The 26,050-nt window shown below is 33.5% G+C and overlaps 3 protein-coding genes and 1 long non-coding RNA gene across 4 annotated transcripts; 1 reads left to right on the forward strand and 3 right to left on the reverse strand.

Moving 5' to 3' along the window:
- Positions 1-4,623: 4,623 nt before the first annotated feature.
- LOC105799912 (transcription factor MYB1) lies at positions 4,624-7,078 on the reverse strand. The gene is made up of 2 exons (XM_012630733.1): positions 6,670-7,078; positions 4,624-5,860 (listed from the first exon to the last, which is right to left on the reverse strand). Exons 1-2 carry the CDS (start codon positions 6,995-6,997, stop codon positions 4,992-4,994), a joined length of 1,197 nt encoding a protein of 398 aa, XP_012486187.1. The 5' UTR covers positions 6,998-7,078; the 3' UTR covers positions 4,624-4,991.
- Positions 7,079-16,685: 9,607 nt separating this feature from the next.
- LOC128032481 (uncharacterized) lies at positions 16,686-18,809 on the reverse strand. The gene is made up of 3 exons (XR_008188686.1): positions 18,017-18,809; positions 17,854-17,938; positions 16,686-17,758 (listed from the first exon to the last, which is right to left on the reverse strand). It is a non-coding gene; the product is annotated as an uncharacterized LOC128032481 (long non-coding RNA).
- Positions 18,810-19,450: 641 nt separating this feature from the next.
- LOC105799914 (L-type lectin-domain containing receptor kinase VIII.2) lies at positions 19,451-20,947 on the forward strand. The gene has a single exon (XM_012630735.2). It carries the CDS (start codon positions 19,729-19,731, stop codon positions 20,800-20,802), a length of 1,074 nt encoding a protein of 357 aa, XP_012486189.1. The 5' UTR covers positions 19,451-19,728; the 3' UTR covers positions 20,803-20,947.
- A 970-nt stretch (positions 20,948-21,917) lies between these two features.
- On the reverse strand, positions 21,918-23,652 carry LOC105799913 (tubulin beta-2 chain). Its single transcript, XM_012630734.2, has 3 exons — positions 23,166-23,652; positions 22,815-23,084; positions 21,918-22,727 (listed from the first exon to the last, which is right to left on the reverse strand). The coding sequence occupies exons 1-3, from the start codon at positions 23,557-23,559 to the stop codon at positions 22,054-22,056; spliced, it is 1,338 nt and encodes a 445-aa protein (XP_012486188.1). The 5' UTR covers positions 23,560-23,652; the 3' UTR covers positions 21,918-22,053.
- Positions 23,653-26,050: the final 2,398 nt, after the last annotated feature.

A 26,050-nucleotide genomic window follows, 5' to 3' on the forward strand; every position in this document is an offset into this window, starting at 1 on the left:
AAAAGATTAGATTATGAAATTATGAAATTATAAAATTTGTAAAGAAAATTATAGGTGGAGAATATGAAATGGTATATTGTTTGAACACTAAGTAATGATGTTGTGGTAAAAGTATATGTGTGAAAAAGGTGTGATATTTGTGATTTGTGAAATGGGGACTAAATTGTAGATGATGGAGAAATGAGAAATTTTTTCGAAATATTTATGTAAAGTATTTAAATATATGAAATCCAACTTTAGTGCATAAGTAGACAGAATTTAGAACTACTAGGATATTAATGGCATGCCATTAAGGAACCTTAGCGCGCTCTCTGATTATTAGCACATTAGTGCTCTCCATTTAGCACATTCGTGCTCTCTGTATAGCAATTTAGTGCTCTTTGTTTAATAGTGCATAATAATGCACCTCTGTATTTGTTCCGTATATCCGATATATTCTATAAAGTGTACTTTGGGCTAAAAATATGAGTTGTGAACAAAAAGTGAATCACCAATGTGTTAAGGTAAGTTTGATAACTTACAAAAAGGTAAGTTAAATTTTTATTAAAGTAAGGCATAGCTGAAGAAACTTATATGTGTGTAAATATGTATTAATTGAATAAGTTTAAAATATTTTGTTATGATTCATTTACCTATTTATTCTTGTAGTGCTTACTAAGTCTTCACCGGCTTAACGCGTTTATCTTTTACGCGTAGGTACAGTTAGACTCGAAGAGGTAGAATCGGGTTAGGAGATCTCTCATCTCATCACATCCTCAAGGGCTTCAAGAGTAGGTACCATATTTTGAATTAAAATGACATGTACATATATAGACCAAATGTGTTTCCATGTGTTAGGGACTCAAATGCAAACTCTTGAAATTCTATTTATTTTGGGTTGCTTGAAGTATTTTGGTCTATATGAAATGAATTAGTGAAACTATAAGTATGTTTGCAAATGTGGTTTGGTAAGTTAAAATACTATGTATAAATGTTTAAATTAAACAATATTTAGCCAAAACCGTTTTGGCACCAAATGTAATAGTCTTATACCGAGTCCGTATGATTGGACAGGGTATGGGGGTGTTACATTCCGCTTGCCTAAACAAGAAACTAAACCCTTCCACGCATAAAATGAACAAAGAGAGAGAAAGCGAATCAACTTAATGGAGACCCCGATAAGGAATAATTGGAGTATTGGACCCATCTCATCGCCATTAAAAGCCAGAGTATTGAACAGTAGTAACGCACATCATAACCCATTAGATCCAAGAAAATTACAATTAAACAAATAAGAATTAGTAATTTAGTGATAAATTATCATTATCATTCTAAATTAATTATTATATTATTATATATCAATTAAAATGAAAATTAACACTGTAAATAGATGCATTACTTTCAAGCAGCACTTAGAAAAACAAAATTTAGTATCTCAAAAGAATAAAATATTAAAGTACAAAATACTGAGTCATGTTGAAATGGAAATAGGATAGGGTGAAAGGTTAGTTCAATTGATGCTGTGGCAATTTTAATATATTTATACTTTAAATTAATTTTATATTTAAATTTAAATTTCAAGGAATCAAAATTCATACTATGAAGTTTAATGTTGATATAAAATGATACATTAAAGTAAATTATTAAAATTTTACATATGCAACATTAATAATAATATTTAAATATAATTTTTATTGAACTAGAATAAATTTATGTATTATTTGTAATATTTATAATACATAATATTCTAAATTAAATATTTTCAAATTAAGAGTATGTTCGATAAATCATTGAAAATGAAAATTTTCAACATTTAATATTTTACATATGTTTGATAATCATCATAATTTTTACTTAACATAAAATTTTCGACAAAAAGTGTTGAATAAGATAAATAGGTAGGTAGTTACTTATCACTTAGTGTAGAAAATATTAAATTAATTTTATTTTATTAAAAATTGAAATGCATTAACTTTTTTAAATATTGAAATATTTCAATTTATCATATTTATCTTTTATCTAAAACTATCCAAAATAAAAAATAGATTAATAAGATAAAATTTTAAAATAAATAATATTTTTAAAATAAGTATTTATTTTATCAAACAATAAAATTATATTTTGTACTTATATATTATATTTACTAATTTACTAAACAATTTTTAAGATAAATTTAGCACTTATAAAATTTAGTATTAAAATTTAGAACCTAATTTTCAAAACTCAAAATTTTAGTTTATTAAATGTTCCTAAATTTTGAATAGGAGAAAATTTAAGTTGTAGGAAGTTTAAAACGTTAATACTTTGGAATAATTAATTGCATCAAATTAAAGTATAAGGATTAAATTTTAAAGTTTAGCATAATAAAGGGACCAGGATTAAATTTTACTCATTTATATTTATAGTATGATCTGCGTTTGCGTGAATAACACAAAAGCTAGTGTATGGAATTTAGGATGTAGGTAAGTATATATATACGCAAAAGGAAATGAGGAATAAAGAAAAAGAAAACCACAAAAATTAGAAGAAAAAAAAAATCCAAATGGAAGAGTTTTGCAATAAAGCCAACTTGGGAATGTAATGATAAAGATAGGAGTAGAGAGTGGCCGACGCCGTATTAAGAAAACGACAGCTTATTTTTATATTTTTAAATATAAATCAAGAATAAGTATCATTTTATTAATTTAACCTGTATTTCAATATAAAATATATATATCATTACTTTGTATTTGAATGAGAATAATGCCTCATTTATCTACCAATTGCTAATGTAATTGTGGGAAATCTGGAATTGAGATTTGGGGATATTGTCAGAATTAGATTAAATTAATAGGATGAATGGATTGAATTGATAAAATATAAAAAGTCTATTCGATGTTGGATTCCATTGTTGAAAATTTGGGTAGTGCCTACTTTGGATCCAAAGGCACATGTTTATTTGGAAATAAAGGCAAAATGGGTCAGTACAAATATTGCAATCTAAGTAGAGGTTGAAAGGACTTTTTTTTTTTTTTCTCATTTTTCAATGTATTTGTGCTGACACTGTAAATTATTTGCACTCAACAACACCCCAAAAGTAACAAGAGTCGAGTAAAAACCGTTTTGGATCGCTTTCAAGTGTCAAAAGTTGAATCTGCCATCCCAGTTCTGCAATCTCCACATAGAAACCAAAGTGGAGCAAGTGAAAAAACAGGGTGGGGAGGTGGTGGGGGCTGGTAACCATGTTGTTGTTCAATCTGCCATCTTTGTTTTTCCTTATGTTTTCTTTTTTATATTTGCTTCTTTTTGTCCAGGGAATAGTTTCTTTTTGAGCTGTTAAAGTAGAAGACAAGCATCTAACAAATTGACCAAGAATTCTCTCCCTTTTATTTTTTGGTCTTTAAAATCAATAATATATTATAATAACTCAAAGTTTTACCTCAATCATCTTGAAATATTTTAGAGCTTATGTATGAACATATGTATTGGTTTTGGTTTGATGATGAATCATTGTTAATCTATTATTTCCTTAAAGGTATTCCTTGGTGGTTTTGTTGAAACACAGCAGAGTAGGCATAATCCATCAAGTTTGACGGGGTCAATTATAAAAACAGGCAAATATTCAATTCATTTTGGTTAAACAAACACCAAATAAAGAAAAAGGATCCCTTAAGTGCAGAAAGCTGAATCTTTCTATTCAAAAACCATCAGAATAAGCACTAAAATGGACTTGATAGGTATTCAGAGTTAGGCACCACATTCTGATAATTCACATTTGGTTTCAATCAGAAAGCAGCTCTGCAAATGCAATACCACATGTTTATCTCTTTCAAGCAGCCCCCTAGCATGCGTCTTTTTCAGGGTTTGAATCCTGGAAAGATTAAAACGGCATTCCCTTTTTTGCCCTTATTTTTTCTAGTTTAAGTCTGAATCACTGAAACCTGAAAGGGTACATCAACATGTTTCTTTCACTAGCGATGGGCACTCGTTATTAGTGAACCAGATGTCTTCCACTTCTATATCAGCTCCCATCACCACCTTTAAAAGCCATTCAATCTCATTTGCTACCAAAGATAATAAACATAACTGGCCCTAATTACCTGTTTCAATCTAACATGACTAAAACATCAAAGAAGCTTTGTCCTACACCCCGTGTTAAACTTTGGCACCGAAGGTCATTCAAGCACTAAAAACCATCAATTCACCTTGGTGACTACTTGTTACATGTTCTCATCAACTTTCTGCAACCTAAATGCCATAGAGTCCTAGTTCAATATGAATCACAATTAGAGGCTTTTCCCACTATGACTTATTCTAGGATAAGCCATGCCTCTGCCACATACTAATCAGCCAATGAGTTATTTATTTGGGCAGGCTTAAGTATCAAAAATAGTCCTCATTAGTAGGCAGAGATGTCACCATTTATTGTTCTAACAAGATTAGAAAATGAGATGGGTGAAAGATATATACATATTAAGATTGTTTTGAGGCTCTCAAAACAAACTATACTAGATCTAAAAGCAGGCCCAACAAAGACTGATAAACGAGGCATTAGTTTTTCAAGAAGAGAATGGTAGAACAGGATTATAAGGCCAACATGGATACTTGGAAAGATATTTAAGATGCTAAGAAAGTTAAGGGAAATGTCAACAGAAAACAACTACATACGGAGCAAAAACGATGACTAGTAGTAATTAGATTGTAAATCAATATTTTCCAAGCTTTATCATCAATTCATGCTGGTACAAGGATGTTAATAGGCATTGTTTGTAAAACGAATACGTAAACAAGCTCCCCTGCATCAAACTTATCAGCCACTATGTCCATTTAAGCATCTAGGTCAAGCATAGCAATGAACATGAAACAATTGAGCCCTTCTTATAATTCAGTACCATATGGCGATTACCTTGAACACAAGAAATCAGGATCCCATTACAGCATCACTCTCAAGCTAATTTGAAGGCCAAGACTACCATCTTTCATAATTTTTTTGACCACCTTCTCTCGACTTAGAAGTAGAGTTGCCTCATATTTTATGTTGACAGCAGGTTGGTCATAGTGCCCATAAACTTGCTGTTTCTCTCTTCAATACGTAAACGATCGCTCATTTGGCTCTCCTCAAAATGTCCCATGTGCACTTGAGATCTATGAGATGTACCAGCAGTTGCATCATCCATTGCCCTGACGCTGTTATTTTCCAATCCACTTTTCAGCCATGCAAGGTTGCTTATATCAGTGGCTATTGCAGCCAACTCGTAATTTGGAAAAGATGGAGGTTCTGAAAATTCCACAAATTCTGGCCCCAGCAAAGACTTATTTTGACCATTTTGAGTTCCACAACAGCCATGACCACAATGCAGAGGTACTAAACGATCAGTGTAAACTCCTTCAAGCAATTTGCATGTTCCAACATCTGGCTTTGATGTTTGAATGGAAGGGCCTAGCACCGGAACTGGCCTTGAACATGGTGAAACAAATTCAGGTGCATCCATGTTATTATAAACATTAAAAGCACTGATACGGGCCACAGGACGGAAAAGAGTTGGTGGTTCAATTAATTCATGGTTAGATTGAGTCCCTGCTAGTGCTTTGCCCTTTGATTGATTATCTAACTTTTCTGAGGAGCTTGCGTCTTTCCATTCCAGGGATCTGAAAGAACTGTCCTCCGCACAAGACAGAGTTTCTTCAGATGATGCCTTGGTTTTGTCCAAGCAGCCAGCATCTTCCATCATATTTGCAGATTCCGTGTTTATTCTACCAAGATCCATGTACCGGCGCCGCAATGTGGAATTCCAATGATTTTTTATAGCATTATCTGTTCTTCCAGGTAGAAGCCTTGCAATCACAGCCCATTTGTTCCCATGTACTGCATGTGCAGAAATAATCATCCGATCCTCCTCATCTGCCACAGACATGATGATCAGTTCCACTTATCAGAAAGAAGTACATACATTCTTGTTAAAGTGAAATGTTTATAAACCGAAATGCACAAACTAACTAAAGAAATGCAAAGTTATGTTTAAAGGTAAAAAAAAACTTATAAAGTGAAAGTTGCAAACTAATACTGACTGCTGCCATGTGAGTATGAGTAGAATGTTCATTAACACTTTCTTATATGTAATGACACTTCCCCAACTTACAAACAGTTTCTCTAATGCTCACCAAAATTACTGCCATTTCCGAACAACTAGACTCCTGCCCAATTTCAACAAGACACATGTGATTCAAGATTTGACATTAAAAGGCTAACTACTTTGTTTCAATTTGAACATTATCATCTCTGTTTCTCGATTGAACCAAAGGTAGAGTGGCAAAGGACTTGTGTTTAGGTCTTCAATTGACACCAGCCCTAAAGTCCAACCCTTAGAAAAAGAAAAAAAAAACATCTTTGTTTCTCTCAAACATTTCCCTAAAATCTCCCAAAAGTACAGCATTGAGAAATTTTGGGAATTGACATGATTGGTTACTTAAAGCATAGTTCTTAGGAGATTGTGGGTTCTAAACACATTTTAAGAAAAAAGACACTAAATTTTGCTAATCATTAGATGGCATAACTTGAACATCCAAAAGCAAAGTAGTCTAAAGTCTAAACTTGAAACTGTTACACAAATCTAACATGCAAAAACATCCGAGCAGGTACTAAAATTTAAGAAAAATAGATAACCAGATCGACAGATCGAAAAAAACAAAACAAAGGTGTAGACTTGGTACCAGTAAATGGCTTGCGCTTAACGGCCGGGTCAAGCTGATTACACCAACGAAGCCGACACGACTTCCCAGAACGACCGGCGATTCCACGCGCAATCAAGCTCCAATTCCTCGCCCCAAACTTGCTCACAAGTTCGCTCAGAATCGCATCTTCCTCAGGGGACCAGGGCCCCTTCACTCGCTGTTTACGCGTTCGCCCTCCCGCCGCCGAATCGTCGCGGCTTCCACAATCGCCCCCTTCGCCGCCATCTAGGGGTGGTGGTGATGGGACGTTGATTTCAGCAACAGTGGTGCCGTTGCCGTTATCAACGGCTTCCACTTCTGTTTCCATTTAGTGGTGAGAGTGATGACGGTCCCCTCGAGTACCAGACTTAACGGCAAAGAGTCTTTGTTACGTGAAAAATGAAGTGACAACTTAGAAACAGATTTTATCGAGCAAAATGTTGTTGGGATCTTTCTTATTTGACAGTTTTATCCTCCAAATTTTTTTATCTTGACGGATTTGTCCTACCTTCGATTCACTATCAAATTCAAAATCAGGGTTTTCTTTTTCTCAATTGCCCTTGAATTTAGAAATCTCTAAGAATTAAAAAAAATTGTTCCCAAATTTTACATTACTTGAACTTCCCCTTCGTTATAGCAACATGCTTTTAATTCCTTTTTTTTTTTTGACAGAAAACATGCTTTTAATTCCTTGTTAATGGCTTTGAGGGCCAAAAAAGGGAGGAGGATAAAAGGGAGGGGCGTTTTGTAATTTGAGTCTGATAATTCGGACAATTCATTCATAAAACATAGTAATAATAAAGTTGACCCTGGGCTGGACAAGCACAGCACAGCAGGGTTTTATTATATTGGCGGGAAAACAGAGAAGGTAAATGGCAATGGGCCAAGTTTCAAATGGGTTGATCATGGGTCAGTGAGCTTGCGTCTCATCATGGTTAACCACACCTTCCATGCCAATTTCTCGGATAACCTTAGATTAATTTGTCAATTTTATTTTGATATAACCACACAATATGCCATTTTTTTCTATTTTGATACTTAAATTGTTTTTTTTTCAAGTTGGTACTCATACATAGTCAAACTTTAAATCTATTTAAAAAAGCTTAACTCATAAATTAGTATCTAAATTATACTTTTTTCTCAAATTGATACCTACATTTTTTTTTGCCATAAGTGGTACCTAAATTATTCTTCCATCACTCATTTTACACCAATTTGTTATATCCATTGAAAAAGTTTTCATTGAATAATAGATTGTTATGTCATATAACCTTTTAAAAGATGATTTTTTTATTATTATTTTCTTTTGCATGATTTCTCTCTTTATTTTTTTTCTTCCTTTATAATGTCTCACAATATCAATAATGCTCGAAATTTGCCCTCCGAAGATCGAGATGTCAACAATTAATTATGTTTTCGAACTTCATCGCCTACTTCACTTGTTAGGATAAAAAAAAGTTCTTTCATTAATCAAAACCAATTTTTTTTCAAACCGAATCAACTAGTCGGACTGAGGACCGACAAGGTATCGATCGAGAAATTGGGATTGAACCAATTGATTCATAAACCTATATAGACAGGTTGAACCGGCTAAAAAGCTAGTTGAACCTACTGAATCATTTTTCTTTATTTTTTAAATATATATATTTTAATTGTTATGAATATTTAATGATATATTTAATCAAATTGGACGAATTGATCAAACCAGAAAGTAGTTACTTGACCAGTCGACCAATGATTCGATTTTGAAAACCTTGATCAGAGCATGAAGCCCAAAATGCTTACACTTAGTGAAAAAAACATGCTTTAGTGCCAATAGTACTATATTATCTTTCGAACTTTGATCCTTAAATGTTTTATCGGCCAACTTCACTCCTTAATATTATCAAACATTCCCGATTCAATCATTTGGGCGTTAAAAAATCGGTCAAGATAGTCAATTAATCATAAATTGTCACATATCACACGTCAACATCGTCATTCAAGAAAAATCTTTAAAAATATTTTTAAATTTAAAAAATTACAAAAATAGAAATAAAATTATAAGAATATATAATTTAAAAATAATTTTTTAAATTTTTAAAAAATGATAAAAAATATAGAATATTAGAATTTGTAAAATTTATAATAAATTTTAAAAATAGTAAAATTATTGTATTTTTGAATAAAATATACCTTTGCTAATCACATTTAAAATATAAAAATTGGTATAAATATTGTATATAGATAAAAACACAATTAATTTTTATAAAAATTGTACCAAAGCTTTTAGAATGGTCAAGCACTAACGAAGGTTTCAACTTAGAGAAAAATGTAGTTTAAGTATCACTTGTGATAAGAAAATGTTGGATACCAATATGGAAAAAAAATAGTTTAAATACTATTCTGTGGGTGAACTTTATATATATATATATATATAATATAACGATAATTAAAACATTCACATAATACTTTACTAGTATCAATAGCGGAGAGCAATTTTCAGTTTCAATCGAAAAAATCAACTCATTTAATTTTTTTTATTTCGATTTTGTCGAGTAGGACGAGTTGGTCGATTTTGACCTCGGTTTAATTGGTTAATTCAATTAATTATCAATTTTTTAATATAAGAATCAAATTAACAAAAAAAAAACTAACTTATTTTATAATGTTATTAAATTATTAAAATATATTTATATTTTATAATAGATATATAACCATATAAACCTAACCTAATGACTCATAAAATCTAATTAAACCTAAATCAATTAAACCCAAATAAAAATAAAAATTAAAAAAAACTCAAAAAAAAAAAAAGCTCTCAGCATTCATTCCCTTCTCCAAAACATCCCCGACATTTCTAGCAAAAAGAAAACCCTAAAACACCATTATACCGTTCGTAGTCAATCTGTAGGAGCTTCATTGTTGTTTAGCTTGGGGGTACATCTTTCTCTATTTTTTGCTTGTGGGTTAAAAAAAATGTTATATTGTACCAACTATGATTTGTTCTTTCTCTATTTGTTTCTCGTGGGTTAAGGAAAATGTTGCACAACTGTTATTGTTATACTATATGTCAATAATAGCAGTAGGAATTATCGTAAAATAATAAAAAATAAAAATAAAAGTACATAAATTTTACGTAGAAAACTTTTATCGAAAAAAATAACAGGCAAATGAGAAAAAATTCATTAATATTAAAAAATATATATTAGAGGCTTTCGTCTATGCACAGTTTTGAAGGATTAAACAAGTGTTTTTTTTTGTTTTTTTTTGTTTTTATAATCAACATCTTTTAGAATAAGTATAGTCCTATACGGATTCAACTTGTGTGGCAAGGTCTGTACGGGCAGAGGTGTTCAGCCCTTAGACCTTCGCCCCCACAAATCCCAAATTTTGCCTCTTTGTTTTATTTCTTTAATAAATGAGTTACACATCGAACTTTTTAGGTCACATCAAACGAGATTCGAATCACACAACTCTAATAGTTCTTACTTGCAAGAGCTTCACCGCCGTTTAGCTTGTTTGTTCATTTTAAGGGAACAAAAAAGGAAAAGAAAAAAATTTGGGCTAGTTAAGTCAAAAAACCAACCGTACCGACTAAATAAAAGTCGGTTCCATTTGATATTTTTTCAATTAAAGTTGGTCAAATTAATTTTTTCATGTTAAAGTCGGTTTAAAAAATCAACAACCAAACTAATTAATTAACCTAATTGTTCTCTCTTAAGTATCAGAACATCTATAAATATAAAATAAAAATAAAGTATATTTAATTTTTATAAAAATAAATTTATAATTAGAAAGTTTTAAAATTGTATTCCACTCAAAAAATCATTAACCATGGTATATAAAGTGTTGTGATCAAAGGAAAGAGAAAAAAAAAGTGAAAGCCAGTAAGAAAAAGAATTTTTTTTTATAGTTGTTTATGCTAATAAACAATTACTATCTATATTTTATTACTTTTAAAGTATTTAAGGAATTTAGTTGATTTAGTTGATATCACTTAGGTTATGTTTGGTAGGATTATTATTAATTTTATATGTTTTAGTCGTGGATTAGTTATAAACTATATTCGCATGACTTGTTTGTGGCAAGGAGAATGAAAACATTTTACTTATTTTTAAGAGGACTCTTTTCTACAAAATTTATTATCCATCTTTTAATTTCAAGTTTAAATTTATACAAATTATTTTTTATTTTATCTATTATAAAACATATATAATAAATAATTTTTATATTATTACATTAATAAGCAAACGTAGTATAATTCATACCAATCAAAATTTATCATATTAAAGATAGATATATGTTGCGGTCAGATATATATGCAATAAAGTTAGTTAATATATGGAAAATTTTATTTTTACAGAAAATGTACATACATAAATACAATACTATAGCTAAATGTGCTCTTTAATTAGGAAAAGAAAGAAAATATTAATGGATGTAGGTAGCTAAGTGTGTGACATGACTGTTGGTTGAAATCTAGGTATAAACCAAACTTTAAAACTTTGGGTAGAAAACAATTTAAATATGGAATTGACAAGTCACTGGAAAAGAGCTGAATCATCATCTAACTAAACACTAAATGGTCCTGGTGGTGGTTCATTTTCATCTTTGCTTCCATTTGATGCTCACATGATATAATCTTGTCAATTTTCTTTTACCCATGCCCTTCCCCTTCTTCATTGTCTGTCTCTATCTCTACGGTTCAACATTGCAGAGGTTATTTACTTATTTGGTTGTCACATACATTATGATTGGATGAAAATTATTTGGGTAAATTGCATTAGTCGTTATCTAATAATAAATTTACTTTTTAGTTATTTAATTATAAAAAATTACAAAATAGTCACTCAATTATTTATAAATTTCTTTTTTATCACCAAACTATGAAAATAATTTTATCTTTTTTCATCACCGACTGGCTAACGATGGTAGCTTTTGAAATTAACATAATAGTAACTTTAACTCTCAATATTTATGTACTATGTCCATTTAGTCTTGATTCTAAAAATTTAACACTCAACATTTACACATTGTGTAATTTGATCTTTTGTAGTTGTGTTTTTTTTGTGACCCTTTCACTTAAAAATCTAAAAATAATTTTAACAACTAAATTTGATTGAAAATATACAAAACAAAAAACAAAAACACCCAAAAGTCTAAGATAATAATATATTTTATCATTCTTTTAAAATTAACCTCAATATCACCAAAAAAAAAACAAAACTGAAAAAAAGAGATCAAATTACATCATGTATAAATGTTGAGGATTATTATTTTTAATAATTTATCATTATTAAGAGTTAAAGTTACTATTATGCTCATTTTAAAAGTTGTTATCTTTAGTCAGTTGGTGATTAGAAAAATAAAACAAAATTAAACAGATGAATGATCATTTTGTAACTTTTCATAGTGAGTTGACCAAATTTTTTACTAATAATTAGATGATTAAAAATTTTATTAATAATTAGGAGACTACTAACATATTTTACCCAAACAATTTCTCTTATTATAGGAAAAATGTATTTTTGTTAATCTAAATACAACCCAGAAACATATGTAAAGATGGTAGAATACAAGGATGTAGGCAAGTGTCTTGATTTTCAAAATGAAAATTGTAATTTAGTCTCGTTACAAATTATTAAATTATAAATTTATGATAAAATTTTATTTTAACTCTTTTAGAAAAGAAAAAATCTCTATCAATTTTTTTTAAATATAAATTTATAAACGATAAAATCATGTTTTAAACTCTCAATAATTTATAATTTAATTTCTAAAGAGTTAATTGAAAACCAGCCAAAAAAAAAACCGATAGGTTTTCAAATAACAGCCAATAAAGAAGCAGTGGTCACAAGATTCATTTAAGACCTCAAAAGCCAATGGTCCCCTCCCCTTCCTATCACAATGCTTCTAAACTTTGTTGCATTATGCAATTCGTTTAATTTATTCTTAAAATTTTTAACGGCACATTAAATATATTTTAAAAACAAGTACGATTAATGAATGCAAAGGTTCCTTTACCCACCAAAAATCAGATCATCCTAGGGCTTGAGTGAAGTCATTAATGAAGGGCTCTTTAATGCAACGGGTGACTGCCAGCCCTTTTACTCAGTCTCCTATTAAATGCTGCTGAGAGAGAGAGACAAGAAGGGTCAATTTCCAAACACATTGTTCAACCTTCTTTCCAATTCCATGTTTCAAATAGATACTAAAATTCAACCTTCTTAATCATTAACAATGAATTCCTTCAATAAGATTGTGTGAATAAAATACCTATTTTCCATTTAATGATTTAATTTAAGTGTAATTACCCAAATTTCAAACCAAAAAAGAAAGATAAAAAGTTAGAGGCTTAAAGCACGCCGATTTGTTTTTTTTAATGTTGGTGGTTGGGTTTATCGACGCCTGACCCTTCGCACGTTAGAAAATGGTCCTTCTCTTCCAACAACAGAGAATCTCATTCTTTTCCTCTTGTTAAAATAAAGGCTAAATTGTTTTAATAGTCATTCAATTATAATTTTTTTATTTTATATACTTAAAATAAAAATTATAATTTAAGCACATTTCGTAATTTGGTGATTTTGATGACTTCTATTAAAATTACAAACAGTAAACTAATGTGGCAGTTTAAAAAATAGTACAATAACAATTTTAACCTTCAATTTTTACATATTATATCAATTTTATCATGATTTAAAAAAATTAACTATTAAAATTTACAAATAATATTCTAATTCTAAAAATAAAAAAATAAAAAAAACACAAATATTTTCAAAAATAGAATAATAAATTTTAACACACTTGTCTTCGTTTGTCAATAACCACTCCTTCGCCATGTCAGTCCGGCCGCCTCCGGTGTTTATCTCTCTCTTTTTATTCATCTTTGTTATTTCTTCTGTAAAGTCTGATGGATTGGAGATATTGCTCAAGTTTAAGTCCCCAGTAGAAAAGTCAGATTCTAATGTATTCAGTTCATAGACACGGGAGCTCTACATGTAACTTCAGCGGAGTTGTTTGCAATTCCACTGGATTCGTCAACGGAATCAATCTTCCCTAACAACAAATTGTTGGGTATCTTCCTTTTGATTCAATCTGCGAATTGCAGGCATTGGAGAAGATTGATGTTGAGAACAATTCTTTTCATGGCAAGATTTCCGAGGACCTGAAAAAATGTTATGGCCAATTCTACTTGGATTTGGGGTGCAATGCTTTTTTTCTGGAGAAGTCTCTGATTTGTCTTCTCTAAATGGATTGTAAGTTCTTGAATTTGAACAACAGTCGATTTTCCGGGATTTTTCCATGGAAATCACTGGTGGGGCGGGGGGATTTCTATTTTATTTAATATTAATATAATATTCAAATTTATTATTATATTTTTAAAAATATTTATTTTTATACAACAATATTTTTTATTTTTATTTATTTTTATAAATTTATTATTATATTTTTAAAAAATATTTATGTATTTTATATTATAATATGTAAAAATTAAACGCTAAATTTTTTTATTATATCAATTTTTATGTTTAAATTATAAAATTTTATTTTAAGTACCTAAATAAAATTTTTGATAATTAAATAACTATTTCTATAATTTACTCTAAAATAAAACAAAAAAACAATTTAAAACAAAAAGGGAAATTGAAAGTGGAGTATTTTGGCTAGAATTGATAAAGACCTGAGAATTGTGACACTTACTTTTCACAGGCCATTGTCTATGCTTTGACAAAACATTTATCTTTCCTTTTTAACCTCCTTTTTTGTTGTTGCGCTTTAACACATTGGTAACTCTTCAATCCAACAAATTCCAAATTTACCCACATTTGTTTCCAATTTTTTTAATTTACACCCGAAATGATTTGGAAGTTGGAACTAACAAAAAAATGAAATCTGGGGGCAAAACACCATTAAAAGTCCCTTTTTAAAAATTTACCGAAATAGGCCCGGTATTTTATTATTTACCGAAATGACCTTTTTCCCCAAAAGCGCGTCCACGTCAGCGCCATGTCAGAGGACGTGGCAGAAAAATGCGTCCTTGAGGGCGCGCTTTGCCTACGTGGATATAAATCACTCCCTCAAGGGCGCGTTTTGCTGCCACATAAGCGCTTCATTGGAGACGCGTTTTGCCCGTTTCTCCTACGTTAGTTTTTTGATTTTTAGGGTTAGGGTTAGGGTTTAGGGTTTTTAGGATTTTTAGGGTTTTAGAGGAAAAATTAAACGAATAAGGGATTAGAGTTTATTAATTAAATTAATTATATTTTTTCAAAATTGGATTAGGTTTCGTGTTTATGGTTTTTTAATAAAAATCAATTAAATTAGGTTTAGGGTTACGTGGGTAATTTAATTAAAAATTTATTAAGGAAATTGCTCCCACGTGGACGCGTTTTTGATACAATAGGTCCTGGAAAAATAATTTCGAGTTTACGTTTCTAAGCAAATAGTATAAAAAACGCTTCAAGCAGGATGCTTTATAAGAAGAATTTCTGAAATCGCTCTCACGTGGACGCGCTTTTGCTACAGTAGGTCCTGAAAACATAATTTCGAGTTAACGTTTCTGAGCAAATAGTATAAAAACGCTTCAAGCAGGATGCTTTATCAGAAGAATTTTGAAATCGCTTCCATGTGGGCGCTTTTGCTACAGTAGGTCCTGAAAAAATAATTTTGAGTTGACGTTTTTGAGCAAATAGTATAAAAACGCTTCAAGCAGGATACTTTATCAGAAGAATTTTTGAAATCGCTCTTACGTGAACGCGCTTTTGCTACAGTAGCATGTTTGGCTGAGGCTATAAATGAGGCAAAAAATGTTCTCAGATTGCATAAGTTACAGCAAAAACAATTTAGAGAGGCTAAGAAGGTTAGAAATTAAAGATGAGTGAACGTATTAGTGTTATTATTTACTATGATGGTAAGGTTTGCCACACCGAGAACGGTGTTGTTTTTTTATCGGAGAATACAGTGCGACTGGTTATGAAATAAATAAATACTGCTTTCACGAGATGTTGGCAGTTTTGCATTCAATTAACAGCGAAGGCGTGGCCTACCTTTGCAACATACGTTTCGAACAGTGGGCACAAGCATACGACGGCAGCCTACGATATGATCATATGACCTCAAACCTGGCTGAATGCATAAATTCTGTTCTAAAAGGAACGCGCCATCTACCGATAACATCGGTTGTGCGAAAGATATATTTTCATTTGGCGGCGCTATTTCCAAAGTGAGCAGCGAGTTATGCAGGCCAGATGCAAGGAGGCCATGTATGGTGTAGTAAGGTAGTGTAAAAAATTAACAAGGCCAAGACGCGGGCGAACACCATGCACACAGTGTGTTACAATCGAGACAACTTAGGGTTTCACGTGACAGAGTTTGACAGACCGCACCAAGGTGTTATTGGCGGGTAATATCGTGTACACTTGCGAAATAGGACTTGCGACTGTGGGATGTTTGATGCATTTCGTTATCCATGCGCTCATGTAATTGCAGCTTGTCAGAATCTCCGTCTGGATCCACTGAGCTATGTCGACAAAGTGTACAAATTAGAAAACATATACAACGTCTGGAGACACGTTTTCCCACCGGTCCTAGATGAACATAAGTGGTCGCCCGTATCACTTGCTCCTTTTAAGCTGTTACCGGATAGAGAATTGCGTCGCAAATCGAAGGGTCGACCTTGCTCGACTAGAATACGTAACAATATGGATATCCGAGAAACAACCGGTCAAGGCAAGTTGTGCGAATGGTGTAGAAATCCAGGCCATACAAGCCGATCATGCCCAAATCGCAATAGTTGAACATCATTGTAAACAACTTTGTATTGTTAAGAATATTTGTCTATTTTGTGAAATGAAATAATGTGTCAAGTGTTCAACATATTGAATTATTTAAAATATTTTTTATTATTAAGAATATTAACTATTTTGTATTTTATTACATCAAATAATATCAAAATATTCAAAATAAATTATTTTGTATTTTATTACATCAAATAATATCAAAATATTCAAATTAAACTACTTTGTATTTTATTACATTAATATAAACTATTTTGTACAAATATTTTAAAATAAAAATCAATTTCTGTGCCCACCGGATTCAATGCCACATGGCGGTCGTCGACGTTACGTGCTGGATTCCTTCTTTGTCCAGCTTCCAGCAGGGGTTGTGGTTGCTCCGGTGGGGATTCTGATTCATCCGGTTGGGGATCTAGTTGTCGGTGTTGGGACGATGAGCCACCTTGATAGAATAGTGAATGTGGAGGTGTTTGCATCACCAACGACGAAGGTGTTTGAAACCCATACGGTGATGGCGTTTAGTAAAAAGAAGAGTTTTTTGACGGCCCCTCTTGCAATCCCTCCTGCGACGATGGCCTATACATCGGTGGTCCAATCAGCGTAGTCGAAAATGGAGATGAACCGGGCCATTGACTCTAACCTGCCATGAGACTAGAAAAAGGAAACATATAAGGGTTAGGATACATAAAAGGGCTAGGATACGCACCTGACATCATCTGAAAAGGCTGTACCGTGGGTATCGTCAATTGAACTACTGGGTCGGGTGACTGTGTCGGTGTTGTTGCTGGGCTTGATGAAGTTATGGACGCTGATGATGGGCCGGGTGAATTTCTGGGCCTTGTTGATGGGCCTGTGTCGTCATCCATTATTCTTGTATTTAAAAGGTCACGTCATTCCCTTTGGACATGCAATTGCCGCTGCCTCTCCTCTGGAGAGAGTAAATACGGCTTCTCATTGATCCTAAACCATGTCATGTATTCCGACACACACACTAATTCTGGAACGATGATCGGTTTTTGAGTAGGTATATAGTCATACCGATCTTCCCACAATTGGATGTAGTGTGACCAGAATCTCGGTCAATCCGTATGCAATTGCCGTAGGTCGATTTTGTGATGATCATCCAACACCTCAGGTGCCACGAGAATCGGTTGTCGGAATCCAAATTGCCGTAATACTTTGTCCGACTAGTGCAGCTCCACAGTCGCAAAGTTGACCAATGAGACTTTCACATGCCAACCGTTTCGATTTTGGAAGTACTCATCCGAAATTACTGCCTGAATTACCGGATCCTCGTATGGTGTCCATTCAAACTATATGACCATGATGGAAATATTAGTTATGTACTAAATACTAAATATCAATCGACTATCTCATTATGGAAATATCTATTTTATTTAATACTTACTTATGCTTCCAACCGTTGGTCCAATAGAAGCCGTATATCTTCAAGAGAGGTAGGTAATCGAGGATAACTTGTCGAATGGTTCCACCTAATTAAATAAACTTTATAACATACTATTATTTTTAAAAATCTACGTAATAATTGTAAAATCTAATATAAAATTTACCTCGTTATGAGTGAGAATGTATATGGGTGGTCCACTCGAGGACGTAAAATGGAAAGCGAAACCATGCCCATAACTGCAGTAGTGACAGACAACCTCCGATTTTTGCTTTACTCAGTCGCGTCGCCCCGCACATCTTTCGATATAATGTTGCCAACACGGCAGACCCCCAACTCAATTCACCAGCTACTCTAAAATCAACGAGTTTCAGCAGCTATCTTAGATGTACGAGGTTCCGTGACAAGTCCGGCATTAGATAACCCCTAATTATCTGAAGAATGTATGTCCGAGCATTTCAGATTCTTTCTACTTCGGTTGAATCATCATTCGGATCCGGGAATATGTCTCGTAACCAGCCCATCCCGATTTGACCTCTGTTAATTTTCTCTGGAATAGCGCCCAAAAGCTCGTAGCACACCGCTCCCCAATCACCAGATTGAACAGACCCGATTATTGGGTACCCGTCCACCGGCAATCGAATTGCAGATTGACATCTTCCAAAGTGATAGTGCACTCTCTACATGGAAAATGAAATGTGTGCGTCTCAGGTCTCCACCTCTCAACCAATGCACTGATAAGTTTCGGGTCCAACTTGCATCCCAAGCCTACTGTCGCCACGTGCCAAAAACTCGCTTCCCACAGATAATTCTCTACCAACGGTGATGGAGGACCATGCATATTCCAGATATAGCATTCCAATATCCGATTTACAGACTTTTATAACAAATAATAAATTAATACTTATTTAAAAATGCATAAATAAAAAAATCTTAAATAATATTTAAAAAATAACTTTAACACTTACCATTTTCATTTGTTCGACGGATATGTGCTTGTTATCAAGACGAATCAATTCTCTGGCCATTGCTAAATTCGTACAAATTTTTACGATTTAAAAAAATTTTTAAAAAATATTTTTAAAAAAAAAATTAGAAATAGAGATTTAAGAGAAATTTAAGAGAAAATTGAGATTAAATATGGATTTGAGAGAAATTTAGAAGGAAATTGAGAGCAATTTGAGAGGAAATTGAGAGAAAATTGAGAAATGATTAATTTGTGAAAAAAATGAAGGGGTGGGGGGTTTTTATAGTTTTTTTTTACCGTTGGAGGGGGGCCAACGGTAAAAAAAATGACTGTTGGCACTGTTCACTCGCGGGGAAAATGCATCCCTTAGGACGCGCTGACGTGGCAACAAAACGCATCCACGTCAGCGCGCTTTCTGTCCACGTGGACAAAGCGCGCCCTTGAGGACGCGTTTTCCTGTCACGTATCGTGACATCGTGCTGACGTGGACGCGTTTTCGGAGAAATGATACATTCCGATAAATTTTGAAAAAAAGGGAGTTTTACTTATATTTTACTCGAAATCTGGGTTTTTAGATAAAATTGTAAATTTTCAAAATAAAAATAAAAAGGAAGTACAATTTGAGAAGTTAGAAAAAAAAGTAGCAAGTGCAAAACTGAAAAATGTTGATTATAATAATATTCCCTCTGTCAGCAACCACTGACAGAGGGAGAAAATGAAAAGGAGTTGCAGAAACGAGTAAAGTTTGTATTTAATTTTCACAACCTCCAAACCAACCTCTAGTTTCTTTTCTCTGCGGCTTCTTCACCCATAACCCTAATTTGTGAAGGGAATCATCAACCGGCAATTTCTAGCAGTCCAACCAAAACGAAGCTTCAGATTTAGCTCTAAACCTCTAACCCATTTCAGCAATGGCCTCATTCACCATTCCCATGTACTTCTTCACTGCCCTTATCCTTTTCCATTTAAAATTCGTTGCTGCAGTACAAAGTTCCTCCTTTTCCTTCAAAACTTTCGGTGAAGACCCCAACTTTGAGTCTAAGATTGCTTTATATGGGGATGCACATGTTGCTAATCATGGCTCTGTGATTCAACTCACTAACTCTGTGAAATGGAGTGCTGGGAGGGTCATGTATAAGAAACCTATCAAGCTTGTTGAAGGTAAAGTTAGGAACTTTGCTTCTTTTTCAACCTACTTTTCTTTCTCAATGTCACATGAGAAGGGTGATGGTTTGGCTTTTGTTATGGTTCCTAGTATTTTTAATGTTAATGTATTGGGCAATAGTTCGTTTGGGATTTCCTTTGGGTTGAAGGAGAAAAGTAAAAAGGGTATTTTTGATGTAGAATTTGATACCTCCAAAGATGGCAAGTATGGTGATTTGAATGAAAACCATGTGGGGATTGATGTGGGTAGTCTTGTTTCAGTTAAAGTGAGAAATTTATCATCTGTCAATTTGGTATTAAACAATGGGGAAAAGTTGCATTCTTGGATTGATTATGAGGCAACTTCAAAGAGAGTAGAGATTAGGTTGAGTGAATCTAGTAGTACCAGGCCTAATGAACCATTGCTTTCACACTCAATCGACTTGGCCACCCTGTGGAAGGATGAGGAAGTGTTTGTGGGCTTAAGCTCTTCAAGTGGGAACTCTTCTCAGACATGCTTTATTCACTTGTGGAGCTTTAAGCTAAGGCAGGTTCCAAATTGGATGCATTCTCAACCACTTGATCCTGAGGCTATTTCAAAGAACCCCAAGCCTTCAACAACGGCACACAAGAGTAGCAATTGTTTATGGAAAGTGCTTGCCGTGTTCATCTTCGGTTGCGCTTGTGGAGTGCTGACAGCTTCTTGCCTGCTATATCTATGGACCACACTTGGTGCTAGGCGTCCGGTAGCGCCTGAAGAGTGTAGTGTGCACCCTGTGGAATTTGAATACAAGAAAGTCAAAATAGTAGTAGACGAAGTTGTCAAAGATGACAAGAAATAGATGTTTTATGTTGTAAATTGATCATCTTTTTGTTTCTGTAATTGTAGTTGCAGGTTTTGTGTGCGCTTGTAGCTGATGACCAATTGTGAAAAATGTAACTGTTTGTTAATTAGCGTTTAATGATGAAAGCATTGAAATTTACTTATGTTGCTTGTCGTAGCCTTAATTGTAAATGCATGATTTTTTAGCAAGTTGTGTAAGAAATCTGTAACTGTGACCTGAATTGAGGAAACATGCATGAATTAGACAAAGAGTGGTGTAAGCACCTTGTGGATTTTGAATACAAGAAAGGCAAAACAGTAGTAGACAAAGTTGTCAAAGATGATTTTTTTTTTCTTTTTGGTAATTGTAGTTGCAGGTTTTGTGGTGCTTGTAGCTGGTGATCAATTGTGAAAAAATATGTAGCTCTTTGTTGAGATTTATCTTAAAATATAGATTGCAAAGTTGCTTGTTGTAACCTTAATCATAAATGCATAAATTCCAGAGCAAGTTGTGTAAACAAAACTATGAGCGTGAGCTGAATTATTGTCTCTGGAAGTATATGCCACATGCCTATCTCGTGGTTTAGGTAGGCTGACTTAAATATGTGCTTTATTTCGTATTGTTAGATGATTGATGCTTTGATTTCACATTTAATAATAATGTCTTTGTTGGCATAGATGCTCTTGATGGAAGAAATGAGTGAAAAAATGAAAAACAAAATTTTATAAGTTCTTTTGGAGGAAATTAAATGAGAGAGAGGAGAAATTTTCACCATAATGCATAAAAACAAGTCCTTTCTATTTTATAAAAAAGTTCATTTTCTTTCCTCAAATTTTTTCTATTTTATAAGCAATGAAGGGTTCAACTTTTGCCTTCTCTCTACATACACACTACTGAATAAAGCCTTGGTGAAATTTGCAGAATAGTGAACGATTTATAGCATTTTTGTACTAATAGATGGGAGCTGTCGATTTTCTGCAGGTTGAGCACATTTTGATGACAGACCACCTATGTTTCTGTTTGATAACATGAAAGGCTCCAAAGGATCAGGTAATTTGAGAGATTGTTTGCCAAGTCCATAGTTTAGATTAGGTTGGCTTATATATGCTTGCATATGTCATTCGCACTTGAAGTTGGAATATTGAAAGAAGAGGGCTGGAATTATTAATATTGGCACTTGAATTCATATTGCATACAGACATCCAATCGGTAATTGGTATTTCTTTTAGCATTGTTCTACATTGAAAAAGCTATCTATATAGAACCGAACTAGTCTTGATACTCCTCCTCTTCCTCCTCATACTCTTCCTCATCGTCTGCAGTTGCATCCTGGTACTGCTGATACTCCGACACCAGATCATTCATGTTGCTTTCTGCTTCTGTGAACTCCATCTCGTCCATACCTTCGCCCGTGTACCAATGCAAGAAAGCCTTTCTCCTAAACATGGCTGTGAACTGTTCACTCACACGCCTGAACATCTCCTGTATCGAAGTTGAGTTTCCAATGAATGTTGATGCCATTTTCAACCCATTCGGAGGGATATCGCACACTGTTGATTTGACATTGTTTGGGATCCATTCCACAAAGTAGGATGAATTCTTGTTCTGGACATTGAGCATCTGCTCATCGACTTCCTTGGTGCTCATTTTGCCCCTGAACATAGCCGATGCTGTAAGGTACCTTCCATGGCGTGGATCAGCAGCGCACATCATGTTCTTGGCATCCCACATTTGTTGGGTGAGCTCAGGTACAGTTAAGGCTCGGTATTGCTGCGATCCACGAGAGGTAAGAGGCGCAAAACCGACCATGAAGAAGTGAAGCCTGGGGAAGGGAATGAGATTCACAGCGAGCTTCCTAAGATCGGAATTCAGCTGACCAGGAAACCTCAAACAACATGTTACTCCAGACATTGTAGCAGATATCAAATGGTTCAGATCTCCAACTGCACCAACAAGCAGACCAAACAAATCATTAGTTCAATCCACATTAAAGATTAAATGAAACCCAGAAAGGAAAAGCATGTTCTTACAGCTAGGAGTGGTGAGCTTGAGAGTACGGAAGCAGATGTCGTAGAGAGCTTCATTGTCGAGAACCATACACTCATCCGCATTTTCGACAAGCTGGTGTACTGATAAAGTAGCATTGTAAGGCTCAACCACTGTATCAGAGACCTTTGGAGATGGGAAAACAGAGAAAGTAAGCATCATCCGGTCCGGGTACTCCTCTCTGATCTTTGAAATTAAAAGAGTTCCCATTCCTGATCCTGTGCCTCCACCAAGCGAGTGGCAAACCTGAAACCCTGCAAACATACATACCAATAGAATCCTAAGAACACATACATGGAAAGAAAAGAAGAAGAAAAGAAAAGAAGAAAGCTTACCCTGCAAGCAGTCACAGTTCTCTGCTTCTTTTCGGACAACATCAAGAACGGAATCAATGAGTTCAGCACCTTCGGTGTAATGGCCTTTAGCCCAGTTGTTTCCAGCACCGGATTGACCGAAGACAAAGTTGTCTGGTCTGAAAATCTGACCATAAGGACCAGACCTGACACTATCCATGGTACCAGGTTCAAGATCCATGAGGACAGCCCTGGGAACATACCTCCCACAACTAGCTTCATTGTAATAAACATTGATCCTTTCGAGTTGAAGATCAGAGTCCCCATGGTATTTCCCGGTGGAGTCAATGCCGTGTTCGGCACAGACCATCTCCCAGAACTTAGCCCCAATTTGGTTACCGCATTGGCCTCCCTGGATGTGAAGGATTTCACGCATTTTCGGGATTGAATAAAACACGCTGTTAGAAACAGAGATTGAAAATAAAGAAATGAAGAAAGGGAGCGGGGCAGGTTAGAGAGGAGGAAAGTGGGGGCGGAGGGACGGAGCTTTTATAGAAAAAAGTAAAGGTGTTAACGGTAAACAAATTTGTGGGGTTTTTTTTGAATTTTGAATGACCAAGCGGGATCTCTCTATACTTGCTTTTGTATTTTAATTTTCTTTGCTTCTCTTTTCAAGGATGATTAGGGCTAGTTTTCCTAAAGGTTTTTTAGAAAAATTACTTTTGTAAAGTATGGGAAAAAAAATGTGATTTCTTAAAAATTGCGTTACATGATATTTAAATAATTTAATATCATGATACATGAAATATAAATTAATATAATGATAAATGATTTAATATAATTTTTGCAAAATTAATGATATATAAAACATTTCAAAAAATAAATATAATAATAAATAAGATTTAAATAATTTAATATAATGATAAATGATATTTAAGTAATTTAATATAATGATATATAAAATATAAAGTAATGCAATTTTTATATACATTTTAAATAGTTAATATAACTAAATGTTTTTTTTTTGGATAATTTTCTGTTTTAAACACAAAAACCAAAGCAACTTAAATATTAAGCTTGAGTAGAAAAACAAACTAATGAATTACAAAAAGCATAAAAACTGCCTGTATGCCTATCCCTATCGATAAAGGAACTAGTAATTTTGGGTGGAACATCAAACACCTGCAGGTTAGTTTTTTCCATTGCAGGTTAGTTTTTTTCCATCAAAGCTTGCTTAGCTAAGCAATCCCCAACCTGATTATACTCTCTCGGAATATATCTTAGAATCTAATGATTTTCTTGAGATAAAATATTGCAGATTCGCCTAATCAAAGCTGAGTTGGATTCAGTAGAAGAGCTACCGAGGATGCTCTTGACAACTTCTAAGCTATCAGTCTGAATAGTGACATGAACATGTCCTCTGCGTTGGATAATTTTAAGACCGTTGAGAATGCCCCAAAGCTCCGCATCAAAATTGAACATTTGCCCAGGAAGCGATGATATCCAACGATCCAATTTCCTTCCTTATCACGAACAACTCCCCCTGCAGCAGCAAGACTAGATCCCAATTGCACTGCTCCATCAGTGTTGAGAAGAATCAAATCCTCAAATGTATGCACTTCCATAGGGAGTTGAATGGATCCGTTATAAGCCTTACATGGTACAGAAAAAAAACTGAATCGCCCAACTATAAGTTCTTTGAATAATCTCCTTTGAATTCTAAGGTTTGCCTTGAAAGATGTATAAGTTCCGATTTTTCCAAATGCACCAAATAATCAGACCATAAAGACATGCCCAGCTAGCTCCTCCCTCGTGAACCAACCTATTCTCCTACAAATTAAGAAAGAACCAGTCCTGAAAAGGAAGAGAGAAAAATTTGGAAGAAACTTACCTGGGTTAACTTGGAACCAAACATCCTTAGCAGCCGGACAATCGCGTAGAATGTGCAAAATATCCTTTGTATGAGAACCACAAATGGAACAGGAGGGATCATCCGAAAGACCCCTTCTAACTCTTTCAACATTATTAAGAACTCTTCCCTGTAAAATCGTCCAAATGAAAATACGAACCCTTTGGGGACCAGGAAACTTCCATACATATTTCTACTTTTCATCTACCGGATAAATTACACAACAACTAAGTAAAAAATTACACGACAACAACTTCTTAATATTTGTGAAAGCTATTATGTGTAGCTAATAATAATTTTTTTTTAAAGAAAGGACATTTACAAATACAATTTAAGCTTTATATTTATGAGTATATCTCGGAGCTATTATAAAGTTGAATCAAATCAATAATATATAAATAGGTAAAAAACAAGAAATAATTTGCAATTGCACATGATAAAATTGAGGACCTAAACATACGCAATTGCATATAGTGGAACTCGGATCTGGATACTCAAGATGTCATATGACATCTTAATAATAGTTAATAATAGTTCAATTTCATAGTGCAGGTATCACATTAAATTTTTTTAAAAATAAGCTTACTTATCGACAAGTTCATCAAATTCTGAGAGTTATTTCTAAAACACAAGAAAGAAAATGTAAAAATAAAATATCGAATTTCAAGTTTGTTAAATATCTTCGTTTCAAATTTTCTGAATATATGGTAACAAATCTCATGTTTATGAGTTGAGCCATATGACCACACTTCTATTCTTATATTGTTTTGACATTATTAATTGATGGTGCATGAGATCAATGCATCAATTATTCTCCTAAATGCAGTTTAGTACAAGTTATGGTCCCATGTTGTAGAATTAGCACTAACTAACTATTCACATGACAGCCAGCTAAACCTACGTGCAACAAACACATGGAAACCAGCATTAGCCAACTGAGGCAATTTCTAATAAAGCTTCATCTTTATTCTTTTAGAGGGGAAAAAAAGAGAAAAACAATGGTACAGTCACCACGTTC

Source organism: Gossypium raimondii, chromosome 9 (genome assembly GCF_025698545.1).
Source record: "Gossypium raimondii isolate GPD5lz chromosome 9, ASM2569854v1, whole genome shotgun sequence".
Taxonomy (NCBI): domain Eukaryota; kingdom Viridiplantae; phylum Streptophyta; class Magnoliopsida; order Malvales; family Malvaceae; genus Gossypium; species Gossypium raimondii.

Bases quoted from the DNA above. Each gene is read 5' to 3' on its own strand.
- LOC105799912 (XM_012630733.1), bottom strand. From the start codon at position 6,997: ATGGAAACAGAAGTGGAAGCCGTTGATAACGGCAACGGCACCACTGTT. The intron at 5,861-6,669 runs GTACCAAGTCTA...TGTCTGTGGCAG, and splicing joins TAAGCGCAAGCCATTTACTG to ATGAGGAGGATCGGATGATT.
- LOC105799913 (XM_012630734.2), bottom strand. From the start codon at position 23,559: ATGCGTGAAATCCTTCACATCCAGGGAGGCCAATGCGGTAACCAAATT. The intron at 23,085-23,165 runs GTAAGCTTTCTT...GTATGTTTGCAG, and splicing joins GAACTGTGACTGCTTGCAGG to GGTTTCAGGTTTGCCACTCG. The intron at 22,728-22,814 runs GTAAGAACATGC...TTGTTGGTGCAG, and splicing joins CAAGCTCACCACTCCTAGCT to TTGGAGATCTGAACCATTTG.
- LOC105799914 (XM_012630735.2), top strand. From the start codon at position 19,729: ATGGCCTCATTCACCATTCCCATGTACTTCTTCACTGCCCTTATCCTT.